The sequence below is a fragment of the Marmota flaviventris genome, chromosome 12, assembly GCF_047511675.1.
Source record: "Marmota flaviventris isolate mMarFla1 chromosome 12, mMarFla1.hap1, whole genome shotgun sequence".
NCBI classification, from domain to species: Eukaryota; Metazoa; Chordata; class Mammalia; order Rodentia; family Sciuridae; genus Marmota; species Marmota flaviventris.
In genome coordinates, this window is record NC_092509.1 from 63,049,408 (window position 1) to 63,063,262 (window position 13,855).

General features: G+C 39.2%; 1 protein-coding gene across 2 annotated transcripts in view; it reads left to right on the forward strand.

Moving 5' to 3' along the window:
• Slc30a10 (solute carrier family 30 member 10) overlaps nt 1–2,622 on the forward strand; it is a 41,182-nt gene extending 38,560 nt beyond the window's left edge. For both annotated transcript variants that reach the window (XM_034636182.2, XM_027934641.2), the window contains exon 4: nt 2,138–2,622. In XM_034636182.2, the coding sequence (XP_034492073.2) occupies nt 2,138–2,622 (485 nt within the window). The remainder of the gene's footprint in view (nt 1–2,137) is intronic.
• Nucleotides 2,623–13,855: the final 11,233 nt, after the last annotated feature.

Genomic DNA, 13,855 nt, shown 5'->3' on the forward strand with positions numbered 1-13,855 from the left:
CTAGTTAGTTGACTTCTGTGGATGTCTTTCATTAGACTCTGGGGTGCCTCTGGGGTTAAAAACTTTTCAGATTTTGTAGAATTTTGAAATATGAACTATTAAGATGTTGGTGGGAAACTGAGTATATGACTTTATTTCTAAATGGAGATTACATTTTCATAGAACAAAATTATTTCATGTGTATTATTTATTTGTCATTGCTTTATCAATGAGCAGTAAATTTGAAATAGAGACTGGAAGACTTTATTTCATGACATATACCTGAAATTCAATTAAATGAATCCAAAATACAGTGAATAGCTGTGGTTGGACTGTCTCCTAATAGAGGGGTGATTTGCAGTGGGCTTTTTTTTTTTTTTTTTTTTTTTGCAGTGCTAGAGATTGAACCCAGGATCTTGTACATGCTAGACAAGTGCTCTGTCACTGAGCTACATCTCTAGACCCTCTTTTATATTCTAGGGCTTGATCATAGGGCCTCACACATCCTAAGCACATGATCTACGACTGAGTTACACCTCCAGCTGCAGCTGGCTGTTCTTTGAAGGCTATGGCCTTGCCAGTGCTGTGTTCACTTAGCATGCGTCGGTGCCAATCTGTGGAGCCACTGCCAATAGCTGAGACTCCTCCTGTGCTCTTTTTTTCCTGGATGTTCTATTTGTCTTTTTTGGCCTTTTCTCTGGCAATGTTGTCTCTAAAAAGCCAGTGAGGTATGGTTAATTCTTTGGCTGCTTTAAAATTTGAATCAGAGCACCTACTATTTGCCCAATGCTACAGGCAGACGCAGTGGTGCAAATGGAAGGGAGACATAGATGAGCAGGCATTCATGCTTTTGCCTCCCCCCGGGATCTAGCTTGTTTCTCAGTTAAGAAAACAAGATAAATATATATGAAAGTCTGTGATAGTATACTGGCTATGCCTTTAAGTAAGATCATAATATATTTTAAAATATATTTGAAAGATAATAACAACAGCAATACTTATAAACCTATTACATGCTAGGTACTGTTCTAAGAGCTTTACTTACGTTGATTCCTTCCAATCCTTAAAATAATCCTATGTGGTACCATTATTATCATTCCTAATTTACATATCAGGAAAATGAGGCACAAAGGGGCTAGGTCAGTTGCCTAAGGTCATGTAGGTTGTCAGAGACTATACTAGGATTCCAATTCTAGTTGGCTTCAGAGTCTTTTCTCTTAAACACTGTTCCATATCATCTCTCTAAATACACACTAATTTTAGAAAATATGAAAAATACACAAAAACCTAAATAGTGTAAAGAGATTCCATATAATTTGATCATGGAAACTGTCACCCTTAGTATTTTTTTTCTATATACAAACTTTTTAAAAAAGATCATGCCATATATATAGTTTAGCTTCTTTGCTCTTTTACTTAAAAATACCTATTTGCTTAAATATGCACTTGCTTTTAACAGGTATATCATCTTCTATAGTATAATTGGGTTAACTATTTCCTATTTTTTTATTAATACAAAAAGCATTGCCCAAACCTTTCTTGTACATAACAAAAATATTTGGTATTTCCTTTGGGTTAAATATCTTAAAACTAGAATTGCTGGTAAACGTTTTTGGTTCATATTGCTAAATTATACTTTTTAAAAAAGAAATTCCACTTTATGTTCTCCTGGAAAACCCATTAGAGTGTCCATTCCCTTGTGTACTCAACAGCCCTGGACATTTTCTTTCTGGCACTGGAGACTGAACCAAGTGCTTTTTTACCACTGAGCTTCATCCATAGCCCTTTTTATTTTGAGACAGGATCTTGCTAAATTTCTGAGGCTGACCTTGAACTTGTGATCCTCCTGCCTCAGCTTTCTGAGTCATTGGGATCACAGGTGTGCCCCAATGTGCCTGGCTGACATACTTTTCCGTTGTTAGACTTCTTTTCTTGAATTCCTTTTCATGGGCTAGTAATGTGTGGCATAGGAATTCAGAGAGGAAAGAGAGGCTTATGGGGAAACATACTTACAGAGGGACAACTGTTTTTTTCTGTTAATCTCAGCAAAAGCACTGCCATTTTGTTGAGTGCGCTTGTGGAACCGCAGCCAGGTTCGTAGTTCTGTGTTTCAGTGAGAGCACTCACCAGGGCTTTTGTTTGCTCTTCTATCTTCTAGTGAGTAAACTCTCTACTGTGCCTGGAATCAGCAGTTTGCATGAAGTGCACATCTGGGAACTTATAAGTGGAAAGATCATTGCCACCCTGCACATCAAGTATCAGAAGGACAGGGGATATCAGGATGCCAGCACAAAAATTCGAGAAATTTTCCACAACGCAGGAATCCACAATGTGACCATCCAATTTGAAAATGTGGACGTGAAGGAATCCCTGGAGCAGAAGGACTTACTATTGCTCTGCAGCCACCCCTGTGTTTCCAACAGCTGTGCTAACAAGCTGTGCTGCCCCCCTGGGTCAGTGCCTCTGGCCCATGTCAATGGTTGTGCTGAGCACAATGGCGTTCCTCCTCTAGAGACATATTGTAGCAGAAGAGATACACCAGAAGTGGCTATTGAAGTGTCTCTGGATGGCTGCCTCAGTGACCATAGACAAGCTATTAACAAAACTCACGAGGACCAACATGATAACAGTACACATTTTTAACCTGGTACCCACATAAAGTCAGACTATTTAGACAAGGCACATTGGAATTGCCAACCTGGCCTGTGGAAAGAGCTTTGTGGGTTGTGGGCTCTGACCAAACTTGCAGTGTGTGCTCTTTGTGTTCAGTGAGGGTTGGCTGTTTGGGATTTTAGTGAAACATGTCTGTTGATTTTCATGTCACTGATGACCATTTTCCATCATCCTGGGTAACGACTGCTGCTCTTCAACAGTTTCAGTTTAAACATACATTTTCTGAAACAAACTGCACTAGAGTCAATGTCAATGTCAGGGACATTGAAGGGCTGGGGCTCAGTGACCGTGGACACAGATTTCAAAGTAGTTCTTGCTTTGTGTATGTGTATGTGGTGCTGGTGATAGATCCCAGGGCCTTGAACATATTAGGCAAGAGCTGTAAGACTGAACTGTAGATCTCCAATCCTTGTTTTCAAACTGATCAGAACTTTTTGCTGACTCTCAGGTGAGCTCATAGCCTAAGTACATAGAAAAAACTGATGTACCATGATAGCTATGTTTTCTCCCCCATGAAGATCATGAAAGAGGAAAACTAGATATTTCTGGTACTGCAGAAGTATCTTTGATTCAACTTGGATAAATGTAAAATAAATACCTGTTAAGGTATAAAATGTTCTCAAAGCATTAGAGGAGGTGGATTCTAGTGGGTAAGGAGAAAAATGTATTTTTTTTGGACCATCTTTTCAGTTTGTTAGGCTAAAGAAAACTAATGTTTACTTTCTGCTGGGAACTGATCTTTGGTTATAGCATGTTTTAGATGTTTAAATACCTTCTTTTCACTTGGAAGTATGGGAATACTTCTATTTCCTTATGTACTTATTTGCTATCATTTAGAGTCTCCAGTTGGGATTACTATCATGTATTGCTTTGATGATGATTTACTTATTTGTTAAAATTTCCTTAGAGTCTCTTTTTATATGATCACATTGATCTGTGTGACATTTACCAGGGGAAAATGAGTATTCCTGACATAGGAGAATGCGAGCTATTGAGTGCTTATTTCTGCCAAATAAATAAGCTATACTGATGTTCCTTTAATTAGACATGTTTTAAAGTATTTATTACAGTTGCCATATAGCAACTTGATGGAAAAGTTGATGTCTTAGTGAGAAACGAGAGTTAATTTAACTGCTGCTTTTAATGTGTTTTGAAGAGCTTAGTGTTTTCTTTTAGATCTCTGACTCATATTACCAAGTTCAAATAAAAAATTTATTATAATCTAATTTAGACACATAACTGAACTACATTAGTAGTGGAGAAGTATCTTTTGTGTATTTAACAGATTGTTTAGGTATTAGTATTTAAGCCAAACAGTCTCCTAGGTGTGTGAAATGGGAGGTCCCCTAGAGAGCCAGCATTTTCTTTGATAGGTTGTAAGACTGACTGAAAACTCTCCTTTTCTAGGTTGTAAGCTTTGAGTCCTGTTTGGAATCTGCACAGGCTTTATTAAAAGCGCTGGGATCATAACAAACAATATCTGCATTTTTTTTTTTTATCACAGGCATCATTTTAAAAATATTTGTCTTTGTCAGGGAAGGTGGTGTACACCTGTAGTCCCAGCTACTCAGGAGGCTGAGCAGGAGAATCATTTGGGGCCCAGGGGAGTTTGAAGCCAGTTTGGGCAACACAGTGAGACCCTGACTCAAAAAAATAAAAATTTCTTGGTCTTAGTCCTAAAATTGAATGCTAGTAAGTAAACAGCTATGATCATGATGTAAGATAGAAAATTCTTTATTCTTTGCAAGTTTATTAGCTAAGTTTAAATTGGCTGTAAACAGGTACATAGAAAAATTCCTAAAAATGTGTTCATCTCTAGAAGTTTATTGAATTAGGTTATATGCACTTTATAAGTCGGGTGGGGGGTAAATAGTAAGACACCATTTCTATTTTTAGTATCAAAAGTGAGACATGTACTCTCACATAAACCAGAGGATTCTCTAAGAAACTCACCATAGTGAGATGTGAACCAAATTCTCCTACCTAAATATTGCTTGAGATGCCTTAGCTGGAGCCAAAGAAGAAATCTGTCTCTTACTTCCAAATTTGAAGGTCTAATTTGATTTCACACCATTTTCTCTTTATTAAAAGGGAAAAATTGTAATTTTGCAGTTTTTGTGCAGCTGGCTAAAGGAATGCATTTCAGCTTGTTTCTAAACAATGACCTTTACTTAATCTCTAAGGTATTTTTCTGGAAAGGAGAAAGCACTTAATTCCAACATAATTAAATATTACCTCAGAAAACTATCTTGATTGACACTTATAAATATCCCAAATTATGGGTGAGGGCCAGTGAAAAATAATGCCTTTTAAAGATAGTTTGGCTAAGTGCATTTAATAAAATCCAAACAAGCTGAATAAGTGCAGTTTTTAAAAATTGGGTTAGGCGAGTTGCATTTGTCACCTGCTGTATGGTACTTTAATTTGGGTTCTACTCTCCCTTCAGTTGTTCTCTCTTTGAATTCTCCCAAGGAAATGAAAGAGTTTTCTTTTTCCCTCTGAATCAGTGCTGTTTGATGATAGCTACATCTGATGAACAGTAGATTTAAAACAAGAGTTTTTTAGATTAGAGAAATACTGCCACTCAGTTTGTGTTCTTGTATGCTTAAAAGTTCATTCCAGAAAATGCTCTCCTTTTTTTTTAAGCATTTAATTCCCCGCCCCCCCACCCAACCCCCTTCAGTGCTGGGTATCAAACAAAAGGGCTTGCACATGGTAGGCAAAGTTTCTGCCACTGAGCTAAACCCCTGGCCCTGAAAATGTTTTTTATAAAGTTTGTGGCATCCTTTGTGTGTCAGGTCAGAACCATTTTGTTCTGCATGCTAGTCTGGCTATTTATCCTTCTAGCACTTTCTATAGCTCTCTTGTCCTTCTCGTTCTATGGAACAAGTTCTTTCTATGGAACATTGTAGAAAGCACTAGAACTGCTAAAACTGCTTAATTTTCCAACTTTCCGCTTTGTTTTTGAAAATAGAGGCTGATTTTTTTTCCATGCTATTTGGCCGTTATGAATATTCACAAGGCCACTAGTCTCATTGTTGTCAGAAAAAAATACTGTCTAACTTTTTGATAAAATGTCAATAAAACAGGGAGATATTATTTGAGGATTTAATTTACTTAAGGCCTTCACAAATGCCTGTGCATACTAGGATGTAAAACAAAAAATTATTTTTTTAGTATGGGTTATGAGAAAAACATGTATGAAAGGCATCATTTTATATAATTCCAAGGGATTAATAGTGGTACTTCTCAGGAGGAAAACCTGAAATTGAAATTTAGAATTTACACGAGGCAGGATGTGCTTAGTAAGGCAGCTTCTCTGTGACAATCGAAGCTTCTGCTCTGTTTAAACCGGGCTTTTTTTTTTTAATATTTATTTTTTAGTTTTAGGTGGACACAATATCTTTTATTTTATTTTTTTTATGTCGTGCTGAGAATCGAACCCAGTGCCTCACGCATGCTAGGCAAGCGCGCTACCACTTGAGCCACATCCCCAGCCCATAAACCAGGTTTTTCAATCTTGACATTATTGATATTTTCAACTGGACAATTCCTGATGTGTGGGGATGTCCTGTGTATTACAGGATGTTTAGCAACATCTCTGGCTTCTATTCATTTGATGCCAGTAGCATCTCCCCAAGTTGTGGCAGCTAGAAATGTCTGTGACATTGCCAGACGCCCTGTGGGGAAAATTTTTACCCCTAGTTCTGAACAACTGGCTTATACTAAGGGTCTTAGGGCTGTTGTTGATGAAGTCCCTCCAGAGCCCAATAGTACTTTTAATATCATCAGTTTTTCAGGATTCGCTCTTTAAAAATAGTGCTTATTTTATTTGTTGTGCTAGGGATCAAACCCAGGATCTTGCACATGCTAAACACGTGCTATGCCACTCAGTTACTCCCTCAGTCAAACAATGTTTTAAATGTTGAGATTAAACTATAAAAATGACTGGTTGTCTCTACCTAGGAATTTGGGGCATTTAAAGAAAAAAAATATAATTTTAAAAATCCTGCTATACCAATCCAACATTAGGATAATGAATGCAGTGAAAAGAAAACTATTTGCTCTCTGTTCTGTGATAATTTCTTCAACTCTTGGGTAGCTTCAATTTGATGAGCACACCATGAATGAGACTGGGTAATATCAGCACAATCGATTCTTGGGGTTAAAGTTTTAAGTTTTTCATATTTAAAATTCTCAATTTTAAACTCGATGTTTCTTGTTATTAGTTTTTGGTAAGGAGCTCATCTTAGTGCTTATGACAAGTTTAGACATTAAAACATTCTTCATCCTTTATGACTAGCTTAATCCCTTGCCAAATCCTATCTATTTTTTCTGAGGGGGCGACATATATTAACAGAATTTGGAAGTATCTTGCTTTTAAATGATTTTCATACTCTTGTAGTTCAAGACTGCAAATAAGACTAGTTTAGGAAAAATGGGGATACACTTCTTGATTTGGGTTTTTGTGTTTAGATAAATGATCTCTGACTGGATGTCTGTCCTATAGCTCTGCCTTTAACCTGATCAACTGTCATCTATTTGCACTTCTGAGTGTCTTTATACCCGAGTGGCCACAGTAGGAATGAAGTTATTGAATCAGGAAAATGGAACTTTCATCAGACCATAATTCTCACTGTAGTCCAAATGTTCTTATGGACTTGAAGTTTAGCTAATGTAGATGTGTTATTTTCTGGCACTTCTTTTACCAGGTGTTTTGTTGTTTACATGGAACTTTCTTGAATGCTTGCTAAATGATCAACTGTCACCTCTTCTACAAAGCCAGGCCAGCAACTCTGAACCTGTTCTGAATTCTAATGAGAACAACCCAGAAAGGTTGATTCACAAGGGAAAATGACCCCTTCTTGGAGGTTTGAGGTTATGTTACAATATTGTGGAGCTTTGTTGCTTAAAGTCCTCCTTCTATCTTCATACGCAATTTTGCTAAAGTGTAATCATTACATTTGGGAGGTTGTTAAAACTTTAAGATATAGAGTTTAAATAACTCATTACTAACTGCATGCGACTCCCCCCAACAATGTATGTATTTCTGCGTACCTTTTGAAGGTGAAAGATGTTCAATGGTGCTGTAAATAAAATTTTTAAGAAATAAAAGTACAACCCAGGTGTTTGTGGAAATTGAACAGATAACCTGAAAGAGTTGACCTCATTTTGTCTTTGTCCCTTACCTTGGCAAACATGACTCAGAAATTCCTTAGTTTGGTTTTGAAAATTCGGGCAATTCTTGTTTTCTGTTTTGCTAGCCTCTTGTTCACACCTCTTTCTACTACCCTATACCATTTACAATATAACAAGGCCTATGTGTTAGTCAGCTTTCTGTTACTATAACAAACACTTGAGATAATCATATTTTAAAGAGAAAAGGTTTATTTTGGATCATGATTTTGAAAGATTTAGTTCATGACCAATTGGCTCTGTTCCTTTTGGGCCTGTGGAGAGAGAGCACATCATGATGGGGAACACATGACAGAACAAATAACTTCTTATTTCATGTCCAAAAAGCAAAAAAGAGAAAGAAGAAGAGTCTGGGGTTCCACTATCAACCTCAAGGGCATACCCCCAATGACTAGAACACCTCCCAACTGGCCCTACTTCATGTTTTCTTCACCTCCTGATAGCATAAAGCTAGGGTCTAAGTCTTTAATACATGGGCCATTGGGGAACATTTAAGGTCCAAACCATAGCAGTTCATCTTGGAAAAAATGTCACAAATCGATGCAGCTGTCTTACTTATTGTAAGCTACACTGATCTGGTTGCCTAGTAGAATATATTTGGTCCTGGACTACCCAATAGGGTTTGCATAGAAAGGGAGCTTCTTGGCTTTACAGAATGGTGGAGAGGCCCACCATTATTTTGGAGAGGGCCCCATCCATACATAGGCTTGGAAATCTCTCTATAGAATTGAATGTAACCTTCATAAGTATTGAATTAAGAGAACAGTATTCCACTATTTTAATTGATTTTATTTTGTCAATCAATTGATTGATCTGCATATATATTATAAACTTGTGCCAGTGACTCTGGCCTCTATGGAATTTATAGGTTACATATGAATCTAGGTAAGGCAATCCAGTTTTGTGGGAGTTTATGGGGAGCTTTGTAGGGCCTGGGATTGGGACGGGCACCTAATGCTGGATGCATTCTGGTGCTCAAATGTCACGGTCCAGGACTGAGGCAGCATCTCCAGGAGACAGCTGCACAACTCTTCAGGACCACCTGCTTCCTTCAATGACTTTGCAGCATGGTGCCCAGAAGGGACCCAGGACACAGAGAACCGAATCTCTGCCTACCCCATTCTCTCTGCATCCTACTCTACAGAATATTCTTCATAACACTCTTGCTTCATGACATGATATTAAACCCTTACTTATTTCCCTCTCTCCCACTAGAATAAAGCTTGGTTTAATCCATCAATGTCAGCTCCTGTCACAATACCTTCGACACTACCTAGTAGCTCAATTCTCAGGTAATGAATAAACACAAGAATGAACAAATAAGTCCAACTCCTATTTCCAGTTTTAGACTTTTGACAGTTTCAAACTGAGCTTCAGTTTTCTTATTTATAAATGAGACTAATGAAGGAAACGTGCACTACCTACCCTGCAGGCTCATTGGAATCAGGAGATAATTCGGGTGAGTACATATTTAAATGTCAATGGATTTTATTATCTTATACATTTGATCTGGCATTCTTGTACTTCCTGTTCTCAACCTGTCTCTTCTCATCCCCCTCTGTGAATTAATTAAGTACCATTCAATGCTAAATAGAAGTAAAGAGGGGCATAAGCAACACGGGTGAGTCCAGGACACCTTCTCAGAAAAGTTGGCTTTTTAAATGAACCTTGAAGCAATTCAATGAGTGAGAAGAAAGATAGAAAGAATATTCCAAATGGAGAGCCCGGACTTCACTCTTCAGGCAGCTGGCCAAGAACAAATTGGGGAAATGCCAGGAATAGAATATTTTTGGAAAACAGTTTTCTCCATACACCTCCCCCCCACACACACTCTGTCACTCCTGTACAGTGTTTTACCCAACACACACCCAGCACCTGGCTCTGGGTCTCCAGTCCTGCCTGACATCCTGGGCTCAGCTAGCTGTGGCTGAGGATGCATTGTGCGTTTTCTCAGAGGGTCTGCAGACACTCCAGATTCACTGAGTTCACCTTAATGACAAAGCTGGCTCTCCTTGACATGTCTCTGTTGGTTTCAGTGGGAGCATCCTGCCTACACCCCTTCCCCCAGATCATCTCTCCAAAGCAGCTCAAGTCTGGCCACTTGGTTTAAGGCCGCCTTTCCTCTCTTACTGTGCCCGGTGATTAATGTTCACCTGGATATTGTCTCTATGTCAGCACCCTCTTCCTTTCCCTCTCCCTTTCTCAGGTTCGTCCTATCACCTTAGCCTGTGCTGTTACAGAAGCCTCCAGACCTTGGGCCACCTCTCAACTTCCTCTTGCCTTTCCTTTGCTCTAGGAAAAAAGACAAACCCTTCCACCTGCTCCCAAGGCTCTCTTTCATCCCAGCCCCTCAGGCTTCACCTTTCTTCTGCAGATAAGAGGAACACAGAGATCCTGGAGGAATTAGGAAAGAAGGTGTCAGACTGGTTCCTGGCAGGGGGAGGAGGGACTCCAGATACCCATTGGGAGTCTTGCTCACCCGCCAAAAAGACATTTCACTTTTTAAATTACATTTGCCAAGTTATTTCCTTTCTGATTTTTCTTTTTTGCCTATTTTTTTTCTTCTCTGTTGGTGTGTTGCTTTGTCCCAAAGGTAGTTTCCTGTGGACTGTGGCCCTTTTCTACCCAAATCCTGATTCCTGAGCACACTCTGAAGCTGACCCCTCCTGTGTGTGGAAGCAGAGTCCTCTCTCTGCCCTCTGGTGTAAGGCAGGAAGGAAGTGAACCTTCCTTCTCTCATTTTTGTCACAGGGTAACAAGTGTGCCTGGGCCTTCTAACTAAACTCCAATTTATAGTCAAAATATTTAGACTCTCACACCAATTCTTTTAGGCTTGAGGATGCTGAAGAATTTTGGGATGGGATTTATAGCTACAGAGTGAGGTGGTATTTCACCTGTGTTTTCTGGGAGGAGGAGTCTGAAACAGAAAGAGCAAATTCCCCCGAGTGTCTGGCCTTGATAGGGGCTGGTAGTGGCAATGATAACAGGTCTCTTATCTACTTCAGAAAATGGGGCCCCTCAGAGCTTTCTGCAGTACTGGGAGTTTGAGGCTGTAATCTGAAACTCAAAGGCATTCAGAAAATACTAATACTATTGTTTTGCAAAGAGTTATGCTTAATACTTGCTTTATTGCTTTTGCTTTCATTGTAAAAAATCAAACTACAAGTACTTCCTAAGTGGAGAGACATGATTTGACCCATGGTATGACCAAACCTAGGTCATAAAAAATGCTTTCCAGAGAAATGTTATTATGAAAATGAATATAGAGTGCATACTAGGAAGTGTTGGGTTTAAACATTTTTGTCTGCTTTCAAATTCGAGCTCTGCCATGTTAGTTCTTTGACCTTTGGATATATATTGTTAGAGAGTTAAAAAAAAAGTCTCAGGCCTCATTTGTGCCATCTATAAAATGGAATAATCATAGTTCCTGCCTCGTGGGGACTAAAGAAGATGACCAAGGTAGGGGTCTCAGCATACTGCCTGATTCTGTAAGTGCTCTGTGAGTGCGGGATATTTCTAAAACACCAAAGTTAATAAGGAAAATTTCAGCCAGATTCATTCCTGTTTTAATTCACTATTCACAGTGGAAATGTCAAAATGTATAATGTAGATGGACATCCAATTAGATTTTATGTCACTTCACCAGGGAACAATATAAGCCTGATTATATACCACAAAAATACCAAGGGACCCTATTCTAAGTAAAGCAAAACAAGCCCAATGCGGAAGGGCTTCAAGGAAATATCAGGGCTTAATTCCATAGGCTCTCATCTCCCACCAGACACAGGGGGCTTGGCCAGTTATATTACTGATTGAGAGTTGCTGAATCCAGGGGTCCAAGTCATAGGCAGTGAGCACTTCAGCTAATCTGGGGGAATGTCCACTTCTATTAATGCCCTGCAGTTAAGCACCACCAAGAACACACCTGTGGGTAAACAAATGAGGTTCAGTGCTCAATTCAGCAAAAAAGGAGACTTTTACTCCAGAGTTCCACGGCACATCTCAGCAAGAGGGTGTTCAAAATGACCTACTGTAGGATTCAGGCCCATGTCAGGTGAATTGGAGGAGGAGTCAAGGAATCTTCTGGATTTACTAATAAGTAGATATAATTTGGGGGGTATCTTTATAAATGCTATTGATGAGGTGGGAGAAATGAAGCAAGGCTCAAATTTTAAATGGAAGCCGCGGTCACTTATTTTATCCAGGATAGGGTCTGGTATTTTTGTGATTTGTGCAATGCTCTTGTTTTTGTCTGTGCTTACCCAGGCTTACAGAGTGACCTTATTTCTTGCCCCACTTCACCAGGGTCATGGGATGGCCTCTTGGCTGGTGCTGGTATCCTCAGAAGTTGTATCCAACAGGAGAATACCATGGCTCAGCCACAAGGGCCAGAATAGTCATACCAATACCAAGGCTTTTTGTATTTGCCAGTTTCCAGATGCCAAGGGCCTGCTTTACTTTGTATTGCATTTTCAGTACTTAAAATATGCATTGGTACATTTTAAAGAAGCAAGTTATGAGGGTTTAAATCCTGGTGAAAAGGCCACTTGGAAGCTGTGCTGCCCTGGGTGAATTGCTTCACTCTTTGGAGTGTCAATGCCTCCCAGGGCTGGGGTGAAAATTAAATGAGATAATAATGCATGTTCCTGGCCAATAGTAATTTACAAATATGAGCAGTGTCTGTTGAACCCTTCTGTGTAATTCTGCCTCCACGGCTGTCTGATTTTAGGACACGATCAAAAGTATGTTCTCATTTTGCCTCATTTTATTGCCTTTAACCATGGGATGATTAAAAAAAAATTCTTGAAATATCATGATCAGAAGACCTGTCTGCAGCTTAAGACTACTTCTTCCTTTGTCCTAATTTATAAGAAATATTCCTGGATCAGCATCCACTTACCAGAGAAAACATTTGGCCTTTGGTTTTGGGGAATTGGCTTACTTTACTTAGCATAATATTCTCCAAACTCCATCTATTTACCTGAAAATGCCATAATTTCATTCTTCTTTAATGCTGAGTAATATTCCATTATGTATATGTACCACAGTTTCTTTTTCCATTCATCTATTGAAGGGCATCTAGGTTGGTTCCACAGTTTAGCTATTGTGAATTGAGCTGCTATAAACCCTGAGGTGGCTGTGTCCCTGTAGTATGCTGATTTTAAGTTCTTTGGGTATAGACCCAGTAGTGGAATGGCTGGGTCAAATGATAAGTGGAATCCATAATGGGGAGGGGACAAGGGAAGAATGGAGGAACTTTGGACTGGGCAGAGGGGAAGGTGGGAAAGGGAGGGGGTGTGTGTTGGGGGGAAGATGGAAGACATGAGACAGACAGTATTACCCTTATATATGGGTATGATTACATGAATGGTGTGACTCTATATCATATAGAGACTCTATATCATATATACAACCAGAGAAATGAAAAGTTGTGCTCCATTTGTGTAAAAAGTAAAATTTAATAGATAAAAAAAGAAATACTCCTGGATCACTTCAGCTATCACTATTGCTGTTATCACTTATGATGGTGTCAAAAAGAGGAGCCATCTGGGTACAGTGGCACTTGCCTGTAATCCAAGCAGTTTAGGAGGCTGAGGCAGGAGGATGGTGAGTTCAAAGACAGCCTCAGCAACTTAGTGAGGCCCTAAGCAATTTAGAGAGATCCTGTCTCTAAATAAAATATAAAAAAAGGGATGGAGATGTTGCTCAGTCATTAATCATTCCTAGATTCAACCCCCAGTACCAAAAACCAACCAACCAACCAACCAACCAACCAAATAAATAAATAAATAAATAAATAAGTGGGAGCTCACAAGCCTGGGAGAGGCCAGACTGTCATCCAGTCGCCAGGCATCTGGCTGTCTGCACATCAGTAAGTGTTCTTTGAACACATGAATGAATGAATGAATGAATGTATGTCAATAGTGAAGTGTAGGTCTTCACACAGTCCACCACGCAGGTATTTCCTTTGTCCTTTGACAGTGTCTTTCAAATGTTGTCCCCTGAA